The following is an 18,044-nucleotide window of genomic DNA, read 5'->3' as shown; positions in this document are numbered from 1 at the left end:
CAGCACTCGGCGCCTGGTCGGGAAATGTCACGCCCCTTACCATAGCCGCCTGCGAGCTTCAGTGTAAATATTGCGTCAAAATCAAATAAATTTGAGCGCGCTTTAAACCAGGATGATTGTAACCACTCTAAGTTTGTCTGCTTTGGGAAAGCTAGCGTGTCTCCGACATAGTGATAACACTCTGCCTTCTCTAGTGCAGCTCACCCAGGTCTCATCTCATTCGTCGATCTTTGTGATATCACAAATCCCGGAAAATATGCGTTGTAGTCCAAAAAAGTCATTCGTTGTAGTTTTTGAAAAGTGATTTCTGTTAAACAAAATATCTCCTTTTGAAGTGGACTTTGAGCTTTGTAACTTTGCAGATCTTTTTTATGCTCAAACAACAACATTACAGACTAACTAAAGTTGAAAAAGTGAAAAAGCATAATAGCACCCCTTTAAGTTATAAAAATATTCATGAAGTTATATATACATATATATATATGTGTGTATATTAGTACTGGCAACGATAATAAAAAAAAAAAAAAAAAAAACATGATTAATCGCATGATTTTCTGCGATTAATCGCATTGTTATGCACGAAATTCAATAATGAATTCAAAAGTACTGTATTGTGCACTTTTTCATTTAAAAGTACTGCTATATGAACAAAAGTGCAATAACATTTGGTTTGCAAACACTTTAAACAAATAAGGTGCTTTTTTACAGCAGAATTCCTTTTACATAGTAGCAGTTAAAACATTTCTTGTAAATCTCAACTTTTAACATTAATGTAATCAAATTAAATATAAAACCAAAGCTATTTGCCACTGCCTCGGGATTAATGTTTTTATAGAAAATATTTTATAGTTTGTTATAGAAAAACAAGTTTCCAGAGCCTCGATCATAACATTATAACAGGCACTTTCCGAGTAGAGACCTGCACTATTGCGGGACCCAACGCAACAGAGTGCGGCGTGGGACAACACTTGATGGGCGAGTGCGGGCGGGTAGAGACTCGTGTGTGCGGGATGCGGGAGAATAAGAGTGTATCACACTAGGCAATCTTAACCGTACCAGAGTGCGTCTGACCCCCAAAGCCCAGTTCGTTTGACTAGTGTGATGGCTCTGTGCCGCGGTTTGTTTAGCCGGCCCTGGCTCGGTTGGAATAGGTGGGCCAGAACACGGTTCTGTTGAGCTCGGGTGCGGTACATGTAGTGTGAGCAGAGCGAGGAACTTTGGCTACGTGCAGCATGATTGCGTGAACATTTCTGAGCGTTAAAAGTGATAGATCTGTAAAGCAATATATTGTGAGAGGGCCGTGTGTTACCGCGTCCCAAACGACTCAAAATAATAAACCACAAAGTTAACAAAACGATGCACTCCACTGTGCTGAGCGAGAGCGTTTCTCTGCTGCCTTCACGTGCCATTCCTATTTCCCCACTTATGAAGTCGTGAGCGCTTCATGTGAGCGCTTCATGTGAGCGCTGCGGTGCTGCAGTCTTAGGCCTACCCCAAATGCTCTCATTGGTTGAGATGCGTGATGACACCCATCCCAAACCAGTACTGATCAACATCCCACCCCTCCTGTGACCTATGGTTTTGTCTGTATGTGTATTCTGAGCAACGGACTTTCATAATAATAAAAAACTGTGCGTTAATGCGCGATAAAATAATTGTCGACGTTAATCAATTAATGCGTTAACTAAATAATAACTTGCCCAGTCCTAATATACAGTGGGTACGGAAAGTATTCAGACCCCCCTTAAACTCATCTGTTTAAGTGGGAGAACTTGCACAATTGGTGGCTGACTAAATACTTTTTTTCCCCACTGTACATATATATACATACACACACACACTGTGTGTGCTCAGATCAGGATTGTTGGAGTCGATCACCGAAACAGTATCTGCCGATACGATGGCCGATTTTTTGAACCCAAATTTTTAACATGTAGAATTATTTATAGTCATACTCCAATCAGAATGGGGGAATTCCCCTCTTAGGTGAGTCTTGTGGGGCTTTTTTTTTTGTTACATTTTTTAAAAATATATAATTTTCTCACCTAAATGTTTGATCATGCAGTGCATTTTTACAATAGGGCAATTGCTGCACAATAGTTTACACACACAGCACAATCCTGATTTCGTGAGCTGTATGTGAGGCGGCCTTAAGGCCAAAGTATACTGCGGCAGTCCAAGTTCCGTGACACAATTTTCGCCATCAGAAGTGTCCACGTGCAGCCCAATTTTTGTGACCACGCGGATGGCCCGAGAACAGCGCAGGCTGTTTTACAATATATATATATACATACATATATTGCTGTAGGCCTCTTAATAATGACACAGCATCAAGGGTTTTTCCATTTGGACTTACCACCATTCTTAACGGGCCGTGCATCTTCTCCTGGGCGGCCAGGGCGTTTTTGAAAGGAGTGGGTGTTCTTGGAGTGTGGACTATAATATTCTTATGGAGTTTTGGGGTCCTAAAACTGTGAAGACAAAAATAGTATTGGTCATTTCGTGATTCTGAGACTGTCAGCTCGATTTTCTCAAACAGCAGAGGTGAAGAATAATGCCTGACCCTGCATTCTCCTTCTGGTGTTTTGGTGTGGTCTCTCTCTGGTGGGGTGTGTTAAGGAGGCATTTCTGTCCACACACTGGAGTGGATGTAAGAGCAGGATTGTCGAGGCTCAAGGGCTCACCACCAGACACATTGAAGAACTAAATTGGAAAAAAAGTTTTGAATGAATCCACACAATTCTGTGGTCTAAAAGGTGTTTTGTGTTATAAATCTAGCCATACCCGAGAGGGTGAGACACACACACACACACACACACACGCACAGGCGCACACACAAACAAACAAACAGATATTCTTCTATATTCTCCATAGGTTTTGAGTTAAAATAGAGCTTTTTACCGTCCAGGAAGCAGCTTTGAGATCTCAGCCCAGCGGTTGCCCAGACGTTTATGCGCTTCATAGATAATACGATCCTCTTCCTGGGTCCAGGAGGATTTCTTCACTTCTGGGTTGAGGTGATTGTGCCAGCGCTCGCGACACTGCTTGCCTATGCGGCCCTGTAAGTGCTTGGCGATCACTGACCACCGTTTGGGCCCATACTTGTGAACCAGCTCAATCACCTGTTGAGATGTAAAACAGATGATCAGAACCTAAGTGAGACTGAAGACTGGAGTAATGGATGCTAAAGGCTGTTTTGGTGAGCATAAGAGACTTCTTTTAAAACATTTAAAAAGTCTTACGGACCCATAAAACAGTATTTTATGTACAACTTCTAGATTTATATTAACATAATAAGCCGAATAGGGCAAAAAGTGACTTTTTGTGTTTAGAACCGTGTCAGTTCTTCTGGAATGTTGTCATGCAACTTCTAAACAGTGTGATGTAGGATATTGCAACAAAAGCTTTCAGTTCTTCTGGTGGTAGAGGAGGAGGACAATGACTTTTGCACTCTAAAACTCAGAATCAGGACTATGAGGTCATCACACCCCACCCAAATCCGTCATCTTTTGCCATTTATTCATCCATCTCTGTCTTCCTCTGAGGACACAGAACACCCGGCTCGTCTTACCCTCTGATCCTCCTCTTTTGTCCAGGGTCCTTTCACCAGCTCTGGGTTGAGCACCTTTTGCCAACGGTGCTGACATTGACCATCTGTCCTTGCCTGTCAAAGTGCAACAAAATCCCACATCAACACCTGCAGCAAGTACACATACACCTACAATAACATCTTTACTAACTCACAGGCCTGTCACTAATAATACAACATACATTCAACAATAGTTTTGCTGAAATTCAATCTAGCCTTTCCTTTGCAACAGTATTTTTCAGTCTAAAGATAGAACTTATTATGATGCTTTATAGTAAAATAGTATAGTATGGTACAGTATAGTAACATTTAATTTCATTTTAAATCCTTTAAAATATACTTTTAAAAACTGTATTACAAGCCACCCAATGAATGAAGCGTTTCATTTAAGAAACATGCTTTAGTATGATCTCCACCCTCAAGAAAGGGGTGAGGTGATGAACAAGCCTGTTTTATTTCAGAGGTGATTTGCATGCATCATTCAGTCAGGAGGCAGGCCAAAGTAATGCCCGGCCAATGGAAGCGCAAACAGGATCTGGACAAACTACAATCATAGTCCGTCAGATTAAGGCCTGCAGCTGGTCTCCCTTTTGAAATTACATTCAGATATCTCCCATCAATATGTGACACATAAATTTACCAACCCCCAATTTAATAGCAACAAAGAGAGGACAAGAGAGAGTACACACACACACGCACGCACGCACACGCACACACACAAACATGTTGGGTTTCCATGTTTTATGGGGTCTTTCCATAGACATAATTATTTTTATACTGTACAAACTGCATATTCTATCCCCTAACACTAAGCCTACCCCAAACATAATTCTCACAGAAAACGGCATTTTTACATAAAAAAAAAATATCATAATTTAGTATGATTCATAGGGGCCTTTCCTAATGGGGGCTGAAAAAAATGTCACCATAAGGTCAAAATTTTCAGGTATTACTATAGTGAATAATACCAGGGCCACACACACACATTGAAATCTCCATCCATCCATAAATACCATCCTGTTTTTTTAGGTACAACAACTAAGCTGTATGTCACCTTCCTTTATAAACTTCATCATTTGGAAAATCTGACTAGACGTGAATAAACGCTTGTGTGCCAAACATTACGCACAAGATGAATATACTTACTCCTTTATTACAACTCTAATTCACATTAATATAAAGTCTAATACTTATTGTTTACCTCTAAATATGCAAATCTGTTTGATCAATTTTTTACTTATATTAATAATATATTACATATGAATTTCTAATGACTATATTATATAGGAAATGCTTTCCCTCCTTAATCTCTCCAAATCAGGCTGAATTATAGGCTTTATACCTAGATATTTATTTGAGTGTAAATGTATAACAAATGTGTAAATTTATACAAAGAATAAGATACAACTGATTATATATTCACGATATGCTTTAATATCCTATGTTAAACATTAATGTTGATGGTCTAATAATGTAGTTATTATGAAATGACCTATAAAAGTAACTGTCATCTAATACCATAATCCACATGCACTTTCTCTTATTTCTTTTTAGTGATCACTATCACATGTAGATAAATGTATGATTTTAGATACATTTTTATTATTAATTTTCGTACCAATTTTACTTCAGATATTATGAAATAGCCGGTTAACATGCTAGTTCACTTCAGCTGTACTGTTCGATAGGGAACAGCTAGGCTAACCGCTAGCATTCAGGCTAACACAATAAACTAAACTTAAACATTTGAAACTGTTTGATAAATGACATTTGTCATGAGGAAACATGTTTGCATATATAGCAATAAAAGATATGTTTTTTGCTAGAGTCAGTCTTTGAATCATGATCAACCTTGTGGATCAGCAGGTGCAATATGTGATGCGTCACAGGGATCGGACTGTCATATCATGTTAAATATCACCATTTATTAACATCTTAGATGATACGGTGTAATTAAATACTTCAGTATTGTTATTTTGAGCTTTACTGTTGCCATAGCGATTTCTGTTGCGACACAAAGAACTCATCTTGGAAACTCCAGATATAAACAATCTAACTTATAGGATCTCCCGATGTTTTGCAAGTTGGGCATCAACATAAGATCTGTACATTTACACACAATCCATAACATAACTATTATTATGCTTATTTAAATTCATTTTGATTAAGTTTACAAGGCACTGAATAAGATTCATCATCTCACCTGCGAGACTTCATATTGGCCATGACAACTGTGTTCAAGTCCAGTTCGTTTCAAAGAGAAATGTCTTTAAAACATCCAATGTTGCAATTCTTCTTGAAATCAAAACACACAGCTGACATTTATCCACACATGCTAATGTCACACATGTATCTGTTTTCCGTGAAAAGCTTCAGATCCGTACAGTCACATCCCCGATGTAATTTTACAATAAATATGAGGAAACGAAAAACGTCCTTCCACAATGCTTGTTATTAAATAATAAAAGCCAAAAAAGAATACTTCCAATGCGATCTCAAAATGGTGAAGGTAAAACATCCATTAATATAACTCTGTGTTAGTCTTGCGCGCCTTGAACGCACACACACCCCTCTGTACTGTCACTCTGTGCTGTGTTCTCAGCGTGTGCGCTTTTTCCACTCATTCTGTTTCACTTTTTTTGTCCATCCCGCCGAATCTCGCGCCCAGCCTTCTTCCGGAAACGGGTTTGAATCTGCGCACGCGGCCTCGCCGCTGATTGGTTGAAAAAGGTGGGCGGAGCAGCGCGCTCTTGTCGTTGAGCAGCAATTGGTCTGTGTCACTCGCTGACGCCTTATTTATTTGCATGCAGCTAGAGGTAGTGTGAGATTACTTTACCGCTTAACCTTACTATGTTTAAATAATTCACTTGAAGGTATTTTGTAGCGAAGAATATAATTTTTTTGGCAGGTTCTGAATATTGTAATTTACAGCACTGCGAAGTAAAAATATTCTTATTGATCGTATCACAGAGCTTTCTAATGATGTAAGTCCATGCTGCCCTCTTGCGGATATTTTATGATTTTTTTTTGTCTTTGGAATATTAAACATGAGCATATCAGTTTTGTTTGACATAAAATGTATTTGTTAAAAACAAACAGACAAATTATTTACAATTTAACACATTTTAATAAACGTTTGCCTTGCAGTGTTACATATTTCCTACATGCTTTGCTGTTTTAGTCATGATGAATTGCACTTTCAACAGACATACTGTATATTGTGTGTGTGTGTGTGTGTGTGTGTGTGACCCTGGACCACAAAACAATTTTTTTTTTCAATTGAGATTTATATATCATCTGAAAGCTTAATAAATAAGCTTTCCGTTGATGTATGGTTAGGATAGGACAATATTTGGCTGATATACAACTATTTGAAAATATGGAATCTGAGGGTGCAAAAAAATCTAAATATTGAGAAAATCGCCTTTAAGTTGTCCAAATGAAGGCCTTAGTCATGAATATTACTAATCAAAAATTAAGTTTTGATATATTTACGGTTGGAAATTTACAAAATATCCTATATATATATATATATATATATATATTTAGTATATCCTACATGCCTTTCTATTTTTGTCATAATTGTACTCCATATTATATAAAAATTTAGAATATAATATTATATACAGTTGTCACAACAGAACCTAAAAAGTAAAACAAATATGAAACAAATATAAATAATATAAAATGTGACTGACGGTATTCGTGACAGTTCTGCCGCTAGATAGTGCTGTTGTTTATGTTCCGTTACAACATCATTATTCCTCGTCCCCCGCGTCTAGTCACGTGACGGATTGTTTCGGAACTTCGGAACAAACGTCAATGTGTCTTTATTTCATCGGCGGCTCGTTGGTAACACGATGAATGTTGTCTTTTCAGTTAAGCTGGATTAATATTTAGTTCCCAGACACGCCGAGTTTGTTTTTGAATCGTTGCACTTCCTTTGCCTCCCGACACGCCACTGGAGCCAGTTGGATGGAAAGAGTGAGAAAATAAGGCGAGTTGTGTCTTTAGTCTCTTGGAACGATCTGAAGCACGCGAGTGACTCTAGAAGTACGTCGGTGGTTGTAGTAAGTGTTGGCTGTAACAGGTGCATTCTCTGCAATAGTACTACACAATGTACATTACGTAATAAAATGATTTATTTATTTAAAACAGCCTAGCCCAATGCCAGACATACAGGGCTCTACAAAAAAAGAAACAAATGTCACCCACAGTCAAAAGGAATTTGCTTTGGTTGGTTTCAGTTTACAGTATGCTACTGTTTCTTACCTTCGGAAAATGTAGTTGTAAGAAAATTCTTATTTACACCATATGGCCATCAGGATTTAGAAAATGTAGTGTATTTTTTTTTTCAGTCATTCATGTCATTTGAATGAGTTGTGCAAGAGCAGAGCTTATATTTTTTTAGCTAAATTAAAAAAATACAATTTTAGGTTAATAGATAATATCACAAGAGAATATTGTTCTTGTTAAGAGATACAGACCAATAATCTGTTTGTTACTATTTTACTTAATCAGTTATTGTTTTTCTATTTCAGCTGCTAATATTAAGCACCCAACAGCTATTATGTTATTTTTTTATTTTATTTAATTAAAAAAAAATGTTGTAGTCACATTATTTAGTTATTTTATTAAATAGAAATAATGATACAATATATGAAAACAATCCTGCATTATTGAACACTTAAAATAATATATACTGGTAAACAATATGTTGTTCAATATGTAATTATGTATTATTATTATTATTATATTAGATTGAATTGATTTGCATATATATTCCTACACCGTTTTAACAAAAAAAAAGCATTCCGATTTAAATTAGAGAAATGTCATGTAATAGTTGCTTATTGGGAAATGAAATTATGAATCTTACTTGGGCTGTGTCATTTAGTGTCCATGAGCAATAGCCTACTCAATGTTGACAGTTGAACTAAAAATTATATGACCAACAAGTGAAATATTCACCAAGCCTTCCGTTAGGAATTTTTATTGGAAGTTAAACTGTTATAAAGAGAAACATTTACAGTTGGTTCCTTTTTTTAGATTGATCTCTTTCTAACTGTAGGATTACTCTAAATGCGAGATGAAACCAGAGAGTTTCAAAGGCGAACCTGTACTGATGCATTTTTTGCACAGCATGAATCTAGATTTTAATGTGTGATGTGCCTGTGCAAGTTTATACCTGTTCCTTTGTACTTTCGTTTTGCTGCTCAAATCTGTTTGAGTGTTTGAGTTGTTGTTATATGATGAGGTCATATAACAGTAACCTTTTGACAGCTCCAATGTAGTGATGACATTAACTAAGTTTCTTAAAATTGCATAATAATGAGCCTGGATCTGTTCTATTTTTTTTCCCATATATTATTTTGTTCATTTGAAATATGCCCTTTAGAGAGATCTTTCATTTCTCATGTCATGCATAAGGAAGCCCGGCTTCTTGTTTCAGTTTAAAGGTGAAGTGACTCTCTGGCTCTGACACTGGAACAGACATTTATATGAATGTGTGCTATGCTTCCTGGTGGCTGTTTTTAGATGAACAATACATGAGACATCTTGTATGCAGGTAAATCATTAGGGCTGGGCAGAACAGTGAATTAATTTACATATTTAAACCAGTACTTACGTATGCATGTGTGGTTTCAGAAGTAGTCCATTAAATCATTAAACTATCCAAGTTTTTGAATAGTTGACCACGCAGGCAAATAAACCTGTAACATTCCTCCAAGTTCGCAGGAATGTAGAAATACAGATCGCAGTGATATGGTAAACGGTGTCTGCAACTGCTTCAGTCTGTTATCTCATCTGCACACATTTAGTTTGTATTTCATGTCACGCAATACAAGAGTAACACCGGAGGGTTTAAAATAATCTCACTGCTTGTTTAAAAAAAATTAGTATTGTATTATGTATAAAGACGTCTATTATTCTATAAAATTGTCTGTTTTTCTTTCTGTATTGTTTTGGCGCTCACCAATTTGATGAGGTTGGTGCATTTAAATCCAGCATTTCTTTACATTCTAAATTATTATGAATTATTTATTTATTATTTATTTATCATTAATCACATTTTTGGAACATAATAAATCTTTTTATTGATTTTGTAAAATACCAGAATTTCTGTTAGACAGTTAGAAGGCATTGGAGGTTTCTGCAAGGCCAAGTCAGTATACTTTTGAAAATTATATATATATATAAAATATTAAATTAATATTAAATACTATATATAATTACAGTATTATTTGCTTAATTTAAAACAAATTCTGTTTCTACTTTCTACCTTATATATACATATATGTATATATTTATATGTATATTATATATTTATAATGTACATATTTATAAAAGTATATGTAAGGTTAAAATATAAACCTCAGAACCCCCAGAAAAATATAAATCTTTCTAATAATATATTTTTTGACCTGGCATTAAAGTAATATTGTTGCTGAAAATGCTGATTTTTTTTCAGTCAATATACAGAAGAATGTCCTTATTTCATGCTTGAACAACGATTCAAAAAATAACAGAAAAAGTACTGGCAGCTCATTACACACAACATTATCCATTAATTTTACGGACATTTATGTTAACTCTAAAACACAATGCAATGAAATGTAAAATACTAGTAAAACACCTGTAAAAAATTAATACCGAAAAAATTCCTTCAAATTATACAGTATATTGTGCCCTATTTTACAGATTTTTTTTAGAGTGTAGTTTTATATCATAAGCTGTTCTTGAGAGGTTCCTCCTGGCCTTTAAATCTGCATCTTGTAGGTACAGTGCAGCATTATCTAAAAATACCTCTTGTACCTCAGAGGGGAAGGGGAATGTCGCCCACCAAGTGAGCATTCGTGTGTTGCGCTTGACAGAGGGAGTATGTGGAAGTGGCATATGAAAGAAAAATGTCCCCGTTTGCTCCCTCCCAGCTGGAGAGAAGCAGAGGGGAGGATGAAAGAGAGTGAGGAAAAGAGAGGTGGAGACTCATCGCTTGGCCGCCCAGACTGAGGCTCCTCTCTGTGTTCATGCCACAGTTGATTAGTGACTCTTGGTCTTCCTGTCCTGTCATACAAGGCCCAAAGAGCCCTCTGGAGCTAAAGTGGACGCTGGACACTGCTGAAAAGAGTGCTTGTGAACATCTCACTTATGTTTTGGTACGTTTGTGTTCTGTGCAGGACTAATGGAGAGTTACCATCAGAATCAGGTGTGCCAGAGAGGCAGGGAAGCGATCTGAGGACCTGTTGCATCTATGAGCCGTTGCTTGTGAGACTCTGAGAGGTCTCAGGATGGAGGAGCAACCAAGCTGCCCCAATGTCAGCATTCCCTGCTCCAATGAGCAGAGAGACAAGAAGAAACGCTATACTGTGAGTGATCTCTGATGCTCTTATCTACATTTTGAGAGCTCTGGCTCGCTAAGTTGTAGCACCGGATATGTGACTGTTTTAATCCTTGTCTTGTTAGGTTTACAAAGTAATTGTCAGTGTTGGAAGGCACGAGTGGTTTGTGTTCCGGAGATATGCAGAATTCGACAGACTGTACAACACCGTAAGTAAACTGAGTTGTAGTCAATGTGAAAAGACAGGCAGACTCCACTGTAACTATGATTCGTTTACAGCTATTTTTAAGTGACATTGATTTTGGTTTGGAGCTTTTTTTCTAATGAAATATTCACATATGACCAAATAATGTAAAGTATAAAACTGATAATCTTTTTGAAATGTATATTCAAAAAGGAATATGCTTTTATGCTCACCAAGGCTGCATTTATTTAATCAGAAATACAGTACTAATGTGAAATATTATTAAAATGTTAAATAATTTAAAAAAATCAGTTTGAATATATTTTAAAATGTAATTTATTCCTGTGATGGCAAAGCTGAATTTTCAGCAGTCATTACTCCAGTTTTCAGTGTCACATGATCTTTTGGAAATCATCCTAACATGCTGATTTGCTGCTAAATAAAGATTTCTTATTATTATCAAAGTTGAAAACACTTGCCCTGCCTAATATTTTAGTGGACGCTTTTTACAGGATTTTTTCATGAATAGAAAGTTCAAAGGAACAACATTAATTTGAAATACAAATATTTTGTAAAATAATGTCGTTACTGTCACTTTTGATCAATTTAATGCATCCTTGCTACATAAAAGTATTAATTTCTTTAAACAAATCGTACTGACCCTAGACCTTTGATAATAATGTGTCTTTTTGCAGTTAAAAAAACTGTTTCCTGCTCTGAATTTGAAGATTCCTGCTAAGAGAATATTTGGAGACAACTTTGACCCAGGTATTTTACAGTTCCTTGATTTCTCATGAAGTAAAATGCATATTGTTCAGAGCTCACTGGAACTTGTATCATCTTGGGCACATACATTAGTGACTTCGCTTCATTTAGCTTAACAGAGATCATGTGTATTTGCCAAATTATATTATCCAACAGTGTTCCATACAGAAAATCAACCATGCTAAATCCCGAGCCCATAAAATCTTTGTCCTTGTTTAATCTCATGTTATGCTCTCAGAGAATGTGGCAGCAAAATTGTGTGCATAAATAACAGAATGAGAATGTGCACCCAAGAACCAATTGTATTTAGCTCATGTGCGACCAATTATGTGGCCAGTATGCAGTCAGGATCTTTTTCATGGAGAAACCATGAGTCTGGTCATTGAAAGCACATGCAAAATTTGTGCACATGTTGTAAAGTCTTCTCCACCATTGGTAAGATTCTTTCTCTCTTTCTGCTTTTCTCTTTCCCCCTCATTCTCTCTAGATAATTGCTGTCTCACTGGACAATAGCAATCTAATTATTTGGTGCACATTTTTACAGTAGTGTCCCATGCTGCACTGAGAGACTTAGGCTAATGGTTTTGATAAGTGACTGATAAATTTGTTATTTCCCAAAGGAGGTGATGGTTATTGTGAGTAGTTCTCAAAAATGGCTCTCAGGTCTGTTCTGGTCATGGGCAGCATGATATATCAGACATATCAGATGCTTACATAAGCACTTTGGATGAACCACAATGTATATTTGCGTAAATGTCACTTGCTGGAAGTTCCAAATTAGGCAAATGCCAGCTTGGACAGGTTGCTTGACATCTGAAAAAACCCTGCATAGTTAAAAAATCATCCAGACTACATCAAATATGAGTTTGCTTGCAATGAGGATAAACATGGTTTGTGTGTACCACAAAGTGTTTAGTGCAGTGAATTATTGGCTACCAAAAGCATGAAACCAAAATGTTACGTTATGTTATTTAGCCCGTGTCATGGAAACAATTTTGGCGTGTGCAGTTCATAATAATATTAAATTAAAAGTGTAGTGTCGTCTGTCTCACTACTTGATGAACTTAAAATCAAGCAAAATCGGCTGAGGACCACTACTATGCAAATTTACTTTTTTTTTTTCTTAAGCTAATTTGCGCCTATATATTTTGTGTAATTCTTAGAGTTCATAAAACACAGAAGAGCGGGGTTACATGAGTTTATTCAGAAGATTGTGTCCCATCCTCAGCTCTGCAACCAGTGAGTATATCAGCCAGTTACTGTTGCTTCAGTTTTTATCACCACTCACAGTGTCAGTGCATCTAAATGTACAGTATGTCAAATTTGAGTGGGATTTACAATGGAAATCTGCCAAAACCTGCCACAACCAGATATCTCTCTGAACTTTGAGTACAAAGCGGTTTGATTGTATCTTGTGAACCTGTGCCAAATAAAAGATGCTTCTTTTTGATTCTCTGTAAAATTTGCCATGGTTACAGTTCTTGTTACAGCGAGTTGTTGATGTTATCTCATATTCCTTCTCACAGCTGTGGCTTTGTATTGCCTCAGTCAGACCTCTAACATGTGAATGTTCATTTCAAATGCACAGTCCGGATATCAAAGACTTTCTGCGGATGGACAAATCTAAAAACTTCTTTGATGCCTCAGAGGATGAAGATGATAAGGTTGGTATATGTACTAATATTATGTTTTTAATATATAACAAATTGAGTAAGTGGTCTTCATACTTTTCTTTTTGTCTTGCTTGTTAGCTGTATTCACAGGCATTAAGTGTTATGTAGTTATATTTTAAGCATTTTAACACGCTACAGTTATTGATAAATTCAGTTCATTATGTATAGTTTTTTTTTTAATTGAAAATCCTTTCTAAGGACTCAGTATGCAGTATGCAAGACCCAGTAATCTCTATTATGCATCTTTTTTTCTGTTTTTCTGTATGCAATTATATTGTTGTAATGTACAGATACAAATAAACTCTAAATAAATAAATACTAAGTGCATGTTTTACTACTGCTTTTTAATGAGTTTTGCCAAAAGATATGCCATATCTTTTACAGAGTACCTCTACCTCGAGAAATATAAACCTAGGGCCATCTGCAAATCCACAGTAAGTATTATAGAATTATTTTAAACAATTTATTGCTTTTGTATAATGATAAATATTGTATTGATGTCCTAATTTGGATGCAAAACATTAAACTGGTAGAAATTAATGATCCATATGCTTTCATTTTAGCCTTAATCACTGTGTTTTTTCAACAGTGCAAAGCCCACTGACTTTAACTTTCTTAAAGTCATAGGAAAGGGAAGCTTTGGGAAGGTAAGTTTTCTTTTTAAATAAAATGCCTAATGATGGAAATGATCTGAAATGTGTGACTTCCACACTTTGTGAGAGAAAGTGGGTCAATCCCTTTTGTGTTCATTTTGAATCAGTTACTGAAAGCTCTGAATGTCACTGAGGCTTAATATATTCTCTGTTTTCTTTGCTGTACGGTAAGCCATAGCGTTTGTTTCTGAGCCACAGACTCTCCATTTAGGAAGTGAAATTTTCTCCGTTTTGAAGTCAAAGCTTGTCTTTTTTTATGCCCATGGGCAGCCGTATTGGAAGGTGAAACTTGCTCTCTCCCACACAAAGGTTCTTCTTGCAAAGAGGAAACGGAATGGGAAGTGTTACGCCATCAAAGTCTTGCAAAAAAAGGTCATTTTAAACAGGAGAGAGGTAATGATTTTCTTTGTTTTAATACCTACTCTTTCTTTATGCTCGCTCTGTTATGTTCTTTGACATTTGATTAATGAATTCCCTTGAATTTTTTTTTCACGCCAGCAAAAGCACATTATGGCTGAACGTAATGTGTTGCTAAAGAATGTTAAACACCCCTTCCTGGTTGGACTGCACTATTCCTTTCAGACAACAGACAAGTTATACTTTGTCCTGGATTTTGTCAATGGTGGAGAAGTGAGTATTTGTGGTTGAGAAGCTCAAGGCTGACATCTGCCTTATCACATCTCAAAAGCCACTATTTGGCAGATTAAACCAATATGTTATAAATATTGCTATTGCTGATGCTGACAGTGACATTTGTCATTTTATGACTTCTTAAAGGGACAGTGTACCCAAAAATGAAAGGTCTGTCATCATTTACTCATCCTCATTTTGTTCCAAACCTGTATGACTGCCCTTTTTGTGGAACACAGAAGAAAGATATTTTTGAAGAATGTTTTTATTTGTACAGTGAAAGTCAGTGGGGATCTCATTGACTTACGTGTTGTATAGCACCCAAAACATAAAGTCATAGAGTTTTAACAGACATAAAATTAAGTAAATAATGCCAGAATGTTAGACTTTTTTTGGTGAACTATTCCTTTAACAAGGAAATGCAGGGGATTGTCATGTGACATGTAAATCAGATGATGAAGCCAGTGCATGACTGTTCCTGATTTATGGTCATTTTATTGGCATTTTGCAGGGTTCCTATTCACAAGCTCAATTAGACCACTGGTCTGACTTCCTGTTTTTAGCTAAAAGTCTGCTGACGATATTTTAAACATCAGCTAATGAAACACCACACCAATAATTGTGAGGCAGGCTACAAAATAGACATGATGTAATGGGTAACCTGACTATTTTCTGCATTTATGCATTGAATATTACAACTTTTGATTCTTTCCATTACAGCTTTTCTTTCACCTCCAAAAAGAGCGGACCTTTCCTGAACCCAGAGCGAAGTTTTACATTGCTGAGATGGCAAGTGCTCTGGGTTACTTACACTCTCTTACCATTGTTTACAGGTAAATGCAGCTTTACTAAAGGATCACTTGTGTTATAAATATGCCTGTTTGGTGATTCTAGGATGATGTTTAACTGTTAAAGTGTGTGAGAATTTCCAGAGGCAGTGGAATGTTTAACAGACACATTCTACACCTCCTCCCTCCTATGGTTTTCCCAGTTGCTGCCCAGAACGTATTTGAACAATTTTGATTGGTGAACTGGCTTAACTGTAGTCATTTAAAATTACACTCACGTGTGAAATGACCATCATGAGAGCATAGTTTGCATTCATAGGGTGTGACACTATGACCGCAAGGAATTGCTCTTCATCTGAATTAAATGCATTAAATTATGAATAGCTTGTCTTGTCATATTATAATACCTATACCTATAATTCATTGTTACGATTTTTCTGTGTAAAGTCCTGTGTAATGATTTTTAGTTGAATTGTTCCTGGAAACATATGACAAAATGCTAACAAGTTAAGTGTTCTTGTGTTCCCAGGGATTTGAAACCAGAAAATATCCTGCTGGACTCTCAAGTAAGTGCCCCTCTTTTTTTTCCACACTTTTATCATTGCCAGAGCGTAGCTGATCAACGTTGAGAGAGTTCCAGGGGAAACAGAGTAATCTACCCTCGCTGTGAAGTATAACAATCTCTTCTGATTTCCTGAGACGAGGTGTACAGAGTGTAGCTTTGGCCAGCCAAATTAAATATTGCAATGAAACTGAAGACTTATTTTATTTTAATTTGTAACAATGCTTGAGATTAGTTTAAGTTTTATTTGTGCATTTCCTTTCGAATCTGATGAAACTGTGAGGTTACAAGGCCCTGGCAAATATTCCAGTCAGACACAAGCTTCTTTGGCTCTGTGAAGAATAGGCCTTTTGTGTGGTGACATGCTTCCTGAAAATGTTCCTGTTGGCATCTTTTGTCTGTTAAGGGACATATAGTCTTGACTGACTTTGGACTGTGTAAGGAGGGCATCTCCCAAGCAGACACAACGACCACATTTTGTGGGACACCTGAGGTATTATATACTATAATTATGATGGATGAATGATGCTTATGTTACAGTTCAAAATTTGGAGTCAGTATGTTTTTTTAAATAGGAAATCAATACTGGTATTCAATAAGAACACATTAAATTGATCAGTAAAGACTTAATGATCTGTTATTTTGTTGTCGTTCAGATAATTCGGGAAAAATGGATCACAATTTCCATAAATTAAGCAGTACAACTGTTTTCAAAAATAATTGATATTAATAATAATTGCATTAAGCTAAGTGAGACTTGTTATAGCACTTGCATATCATTGCTCTTTTGTTGATTTTGATTACTTGCATTGTCCTCATTTGTAAGTCGCTTTGGATAAAAGTGTCTGCTAAATGACTAAATGTAAATGTAATAAGAAATGTTTCTTGAGCACCAAATCAGGATATTAGAATGATTTCTGAAGGATCATGTGGCACTGAAGACTGGAGTAATGATGCTGAAAATTCAGCTTTGCCATCACAGAAATAAATTACATTTTAAAATAGATTTAAATGGAAAACATTTATTTAAAATTGTAGTAATACTTCACAATACTTCAGTTTTACTGTATTTTTTATCAAATAAATGCAGCCTTGGTGAACATAAGAGACATAAAACGAAAAACGAAATCTTACCAACCCCAAACTTTTGTGTATTGCATGTTTTCAATTTTATGTTTGAAAAGTTTAACATGTTACTGTGAAATGTTATAGTAAATATGTTCTGTAACGAATCAGCTCATGAGGAAATATGAATAATTAATCATAACTAGTTATAATTAATTATGAATATTTAGATCCGCTGTAGATATTTAGCTGACCTCTCAGGGTCAACTGTCTTGTCAATTCTAAGAACGTTAATTTCCTGGTTAAGGGAAATAACTTTCTTACTGTACAATTCTACAAAAGCTTGTAGCATAAATCTGCATGATTAAGTGACTCCAGTTAAGCAAAGAATGAACCACGTCAAGTGTGATACAATTAAGGTTTTATTAACTACATAAACACTTAAACTAGTCTAACATACTACATAAACTGGTCTAACATCCTACATAAACACATAAACTGGTCTAACATACACATACACACACACACTCGCATACAGTTGGTATAGGAAAGGGTTAAAGCTTAACTCAGTACAGAAAAGAGACATAAGGAATGAAATTTATGAAACCATTTGCATATTCAGCAGATCTACACCTAAGGGAAATGTCAGATTCTTAGTTCAAACACACCTTCGTAAAAAGGAGTAACTGATACTTAATGTATCAATTAATAAAACTAAGTTTGATACTTGCGAGTCTCGTCTGTCTGAAAGAGATTCCTGATGCAATCTTAAGGCCCAAGATCTTGCTGAAGTTGG

General features: G+C 36.0%; 2 protein-coding genes across 3 annotated transcripts in view; one reads left to right on the top strand and one right to left on the bottom strand.

Moving 5' to 3' along the window:
* Nucleotides 1–5,815, bottom strand: part of LOC107586770 (myb-related protein A) — an 8,980-nt gene extending 3,165 nt beyond the window's left edge. The window contains exons 1-6 of the mRNA XM_016274291.1: nt 5,793–5,815; nt 3,572–3,659; nt 2,902–3,122; nt 2,785–2,800; nt 2,564–2,703; nt 2,357–2,471 (exon numbers count right to left, since the gene is read on the bottom strand). Of these exons, the coding sequence (XP_016129777.1) occupies nt 2,357–2,471; nt 2,564–2,703; nt 2,785–2,800; nt 2,902–3,122; nt 3,572–3,659; nt 5,793–5,815 (603 nt within the window). The remainder of the gene's footprint in view (nt 1–2,356; nt 2,472–2,563; nt 2,704–2,784; nt 2,801–2,901; nt 3,123–3,571; nt 3,660–5,792) is intronic.
* Nucleotides 5,816–7,640: 1,825 nt separating this feature from the next.
* Nucleotides 7,641–18,044, top strand: part of LOC107586697 (serine/threonine-protein kinase Sgk3) — a 16,955-nt gene continuing 6,551 nt past the window's right edge. The window contains exons 1-13 of one of the 2 annotated variants that reach the window (XM_016274148.1): nt 7,641–7,659; nt 10,768–10,956; nt 11,054–11,137; nt 11,808–11,880; nt 13,041–13,116; nt 13,466–13,541; nt 13,935–13,984; nt 14,140–14,197; nt 14,513–14,596; nt 14,702–14,833; nt 15,554–15,666; nt 16,151–16,187; nt 16,590–16,676. In XM_016274148.1, the coding sequence (XP_016129634.1) occupies nt 10,879–10,956; nt 11,054–11,137; nt 11,808–11,880; nt 13,041–13,116; nt 13,466–13,541; nt 13,935–13,984; nt 14,140–14,197; nt 14,513–14,596; nt 14,702–14,833; nt 15,554–15,666; nt 16,151–16,187; nt 16,590–16,676 (948 nt within the window). In that variant the 5' untranslated portion in view covers nt 7,641–7,659; nt 10,768–10,878. Of the gene's footprint in view, nt 7,660–9,139; nt 9,159–10,767; nt 10,957–11,053; nt 11,138–11,807; nt 11,881–13,040; nt 13,117–13,465; nt 13,542–13,934; nt 13,985–14,139; nt 14,198–14,512; nt 14,597–14,701; nt 14,834–15,553; nt 15,667–16,150; nt 16,188–16,589; nt 16,677–18,044 lie in introns of those variants that run through there. The other variant, XM_016274150.1, reaches the window with a different exon arrangement.

Source organism: Sinocyclocheilus grahami, unplaced genomic scaffold (assembly GCF_001515645.1).
Source record: "Sinocyclocheilus grahami isolate Dianchi unplaced genomic scaffold, SAMN03320097.WGS_v1.1 scaffold85.1, whole genome shotgun sequence".
In the NCBI taxonomy this organism is placed as follows: Eukaryota; Metazoa; Chordata; class Actinopteri; order Cypriniformes; family Cyprinidae; genus Sinocyclocheilus; species Sinocyclocheilus grahami.
Note: the sequence above shows the minus strand (reverse complement) of the source record. Positions and strands in the feature narration are given on the sequence as shown.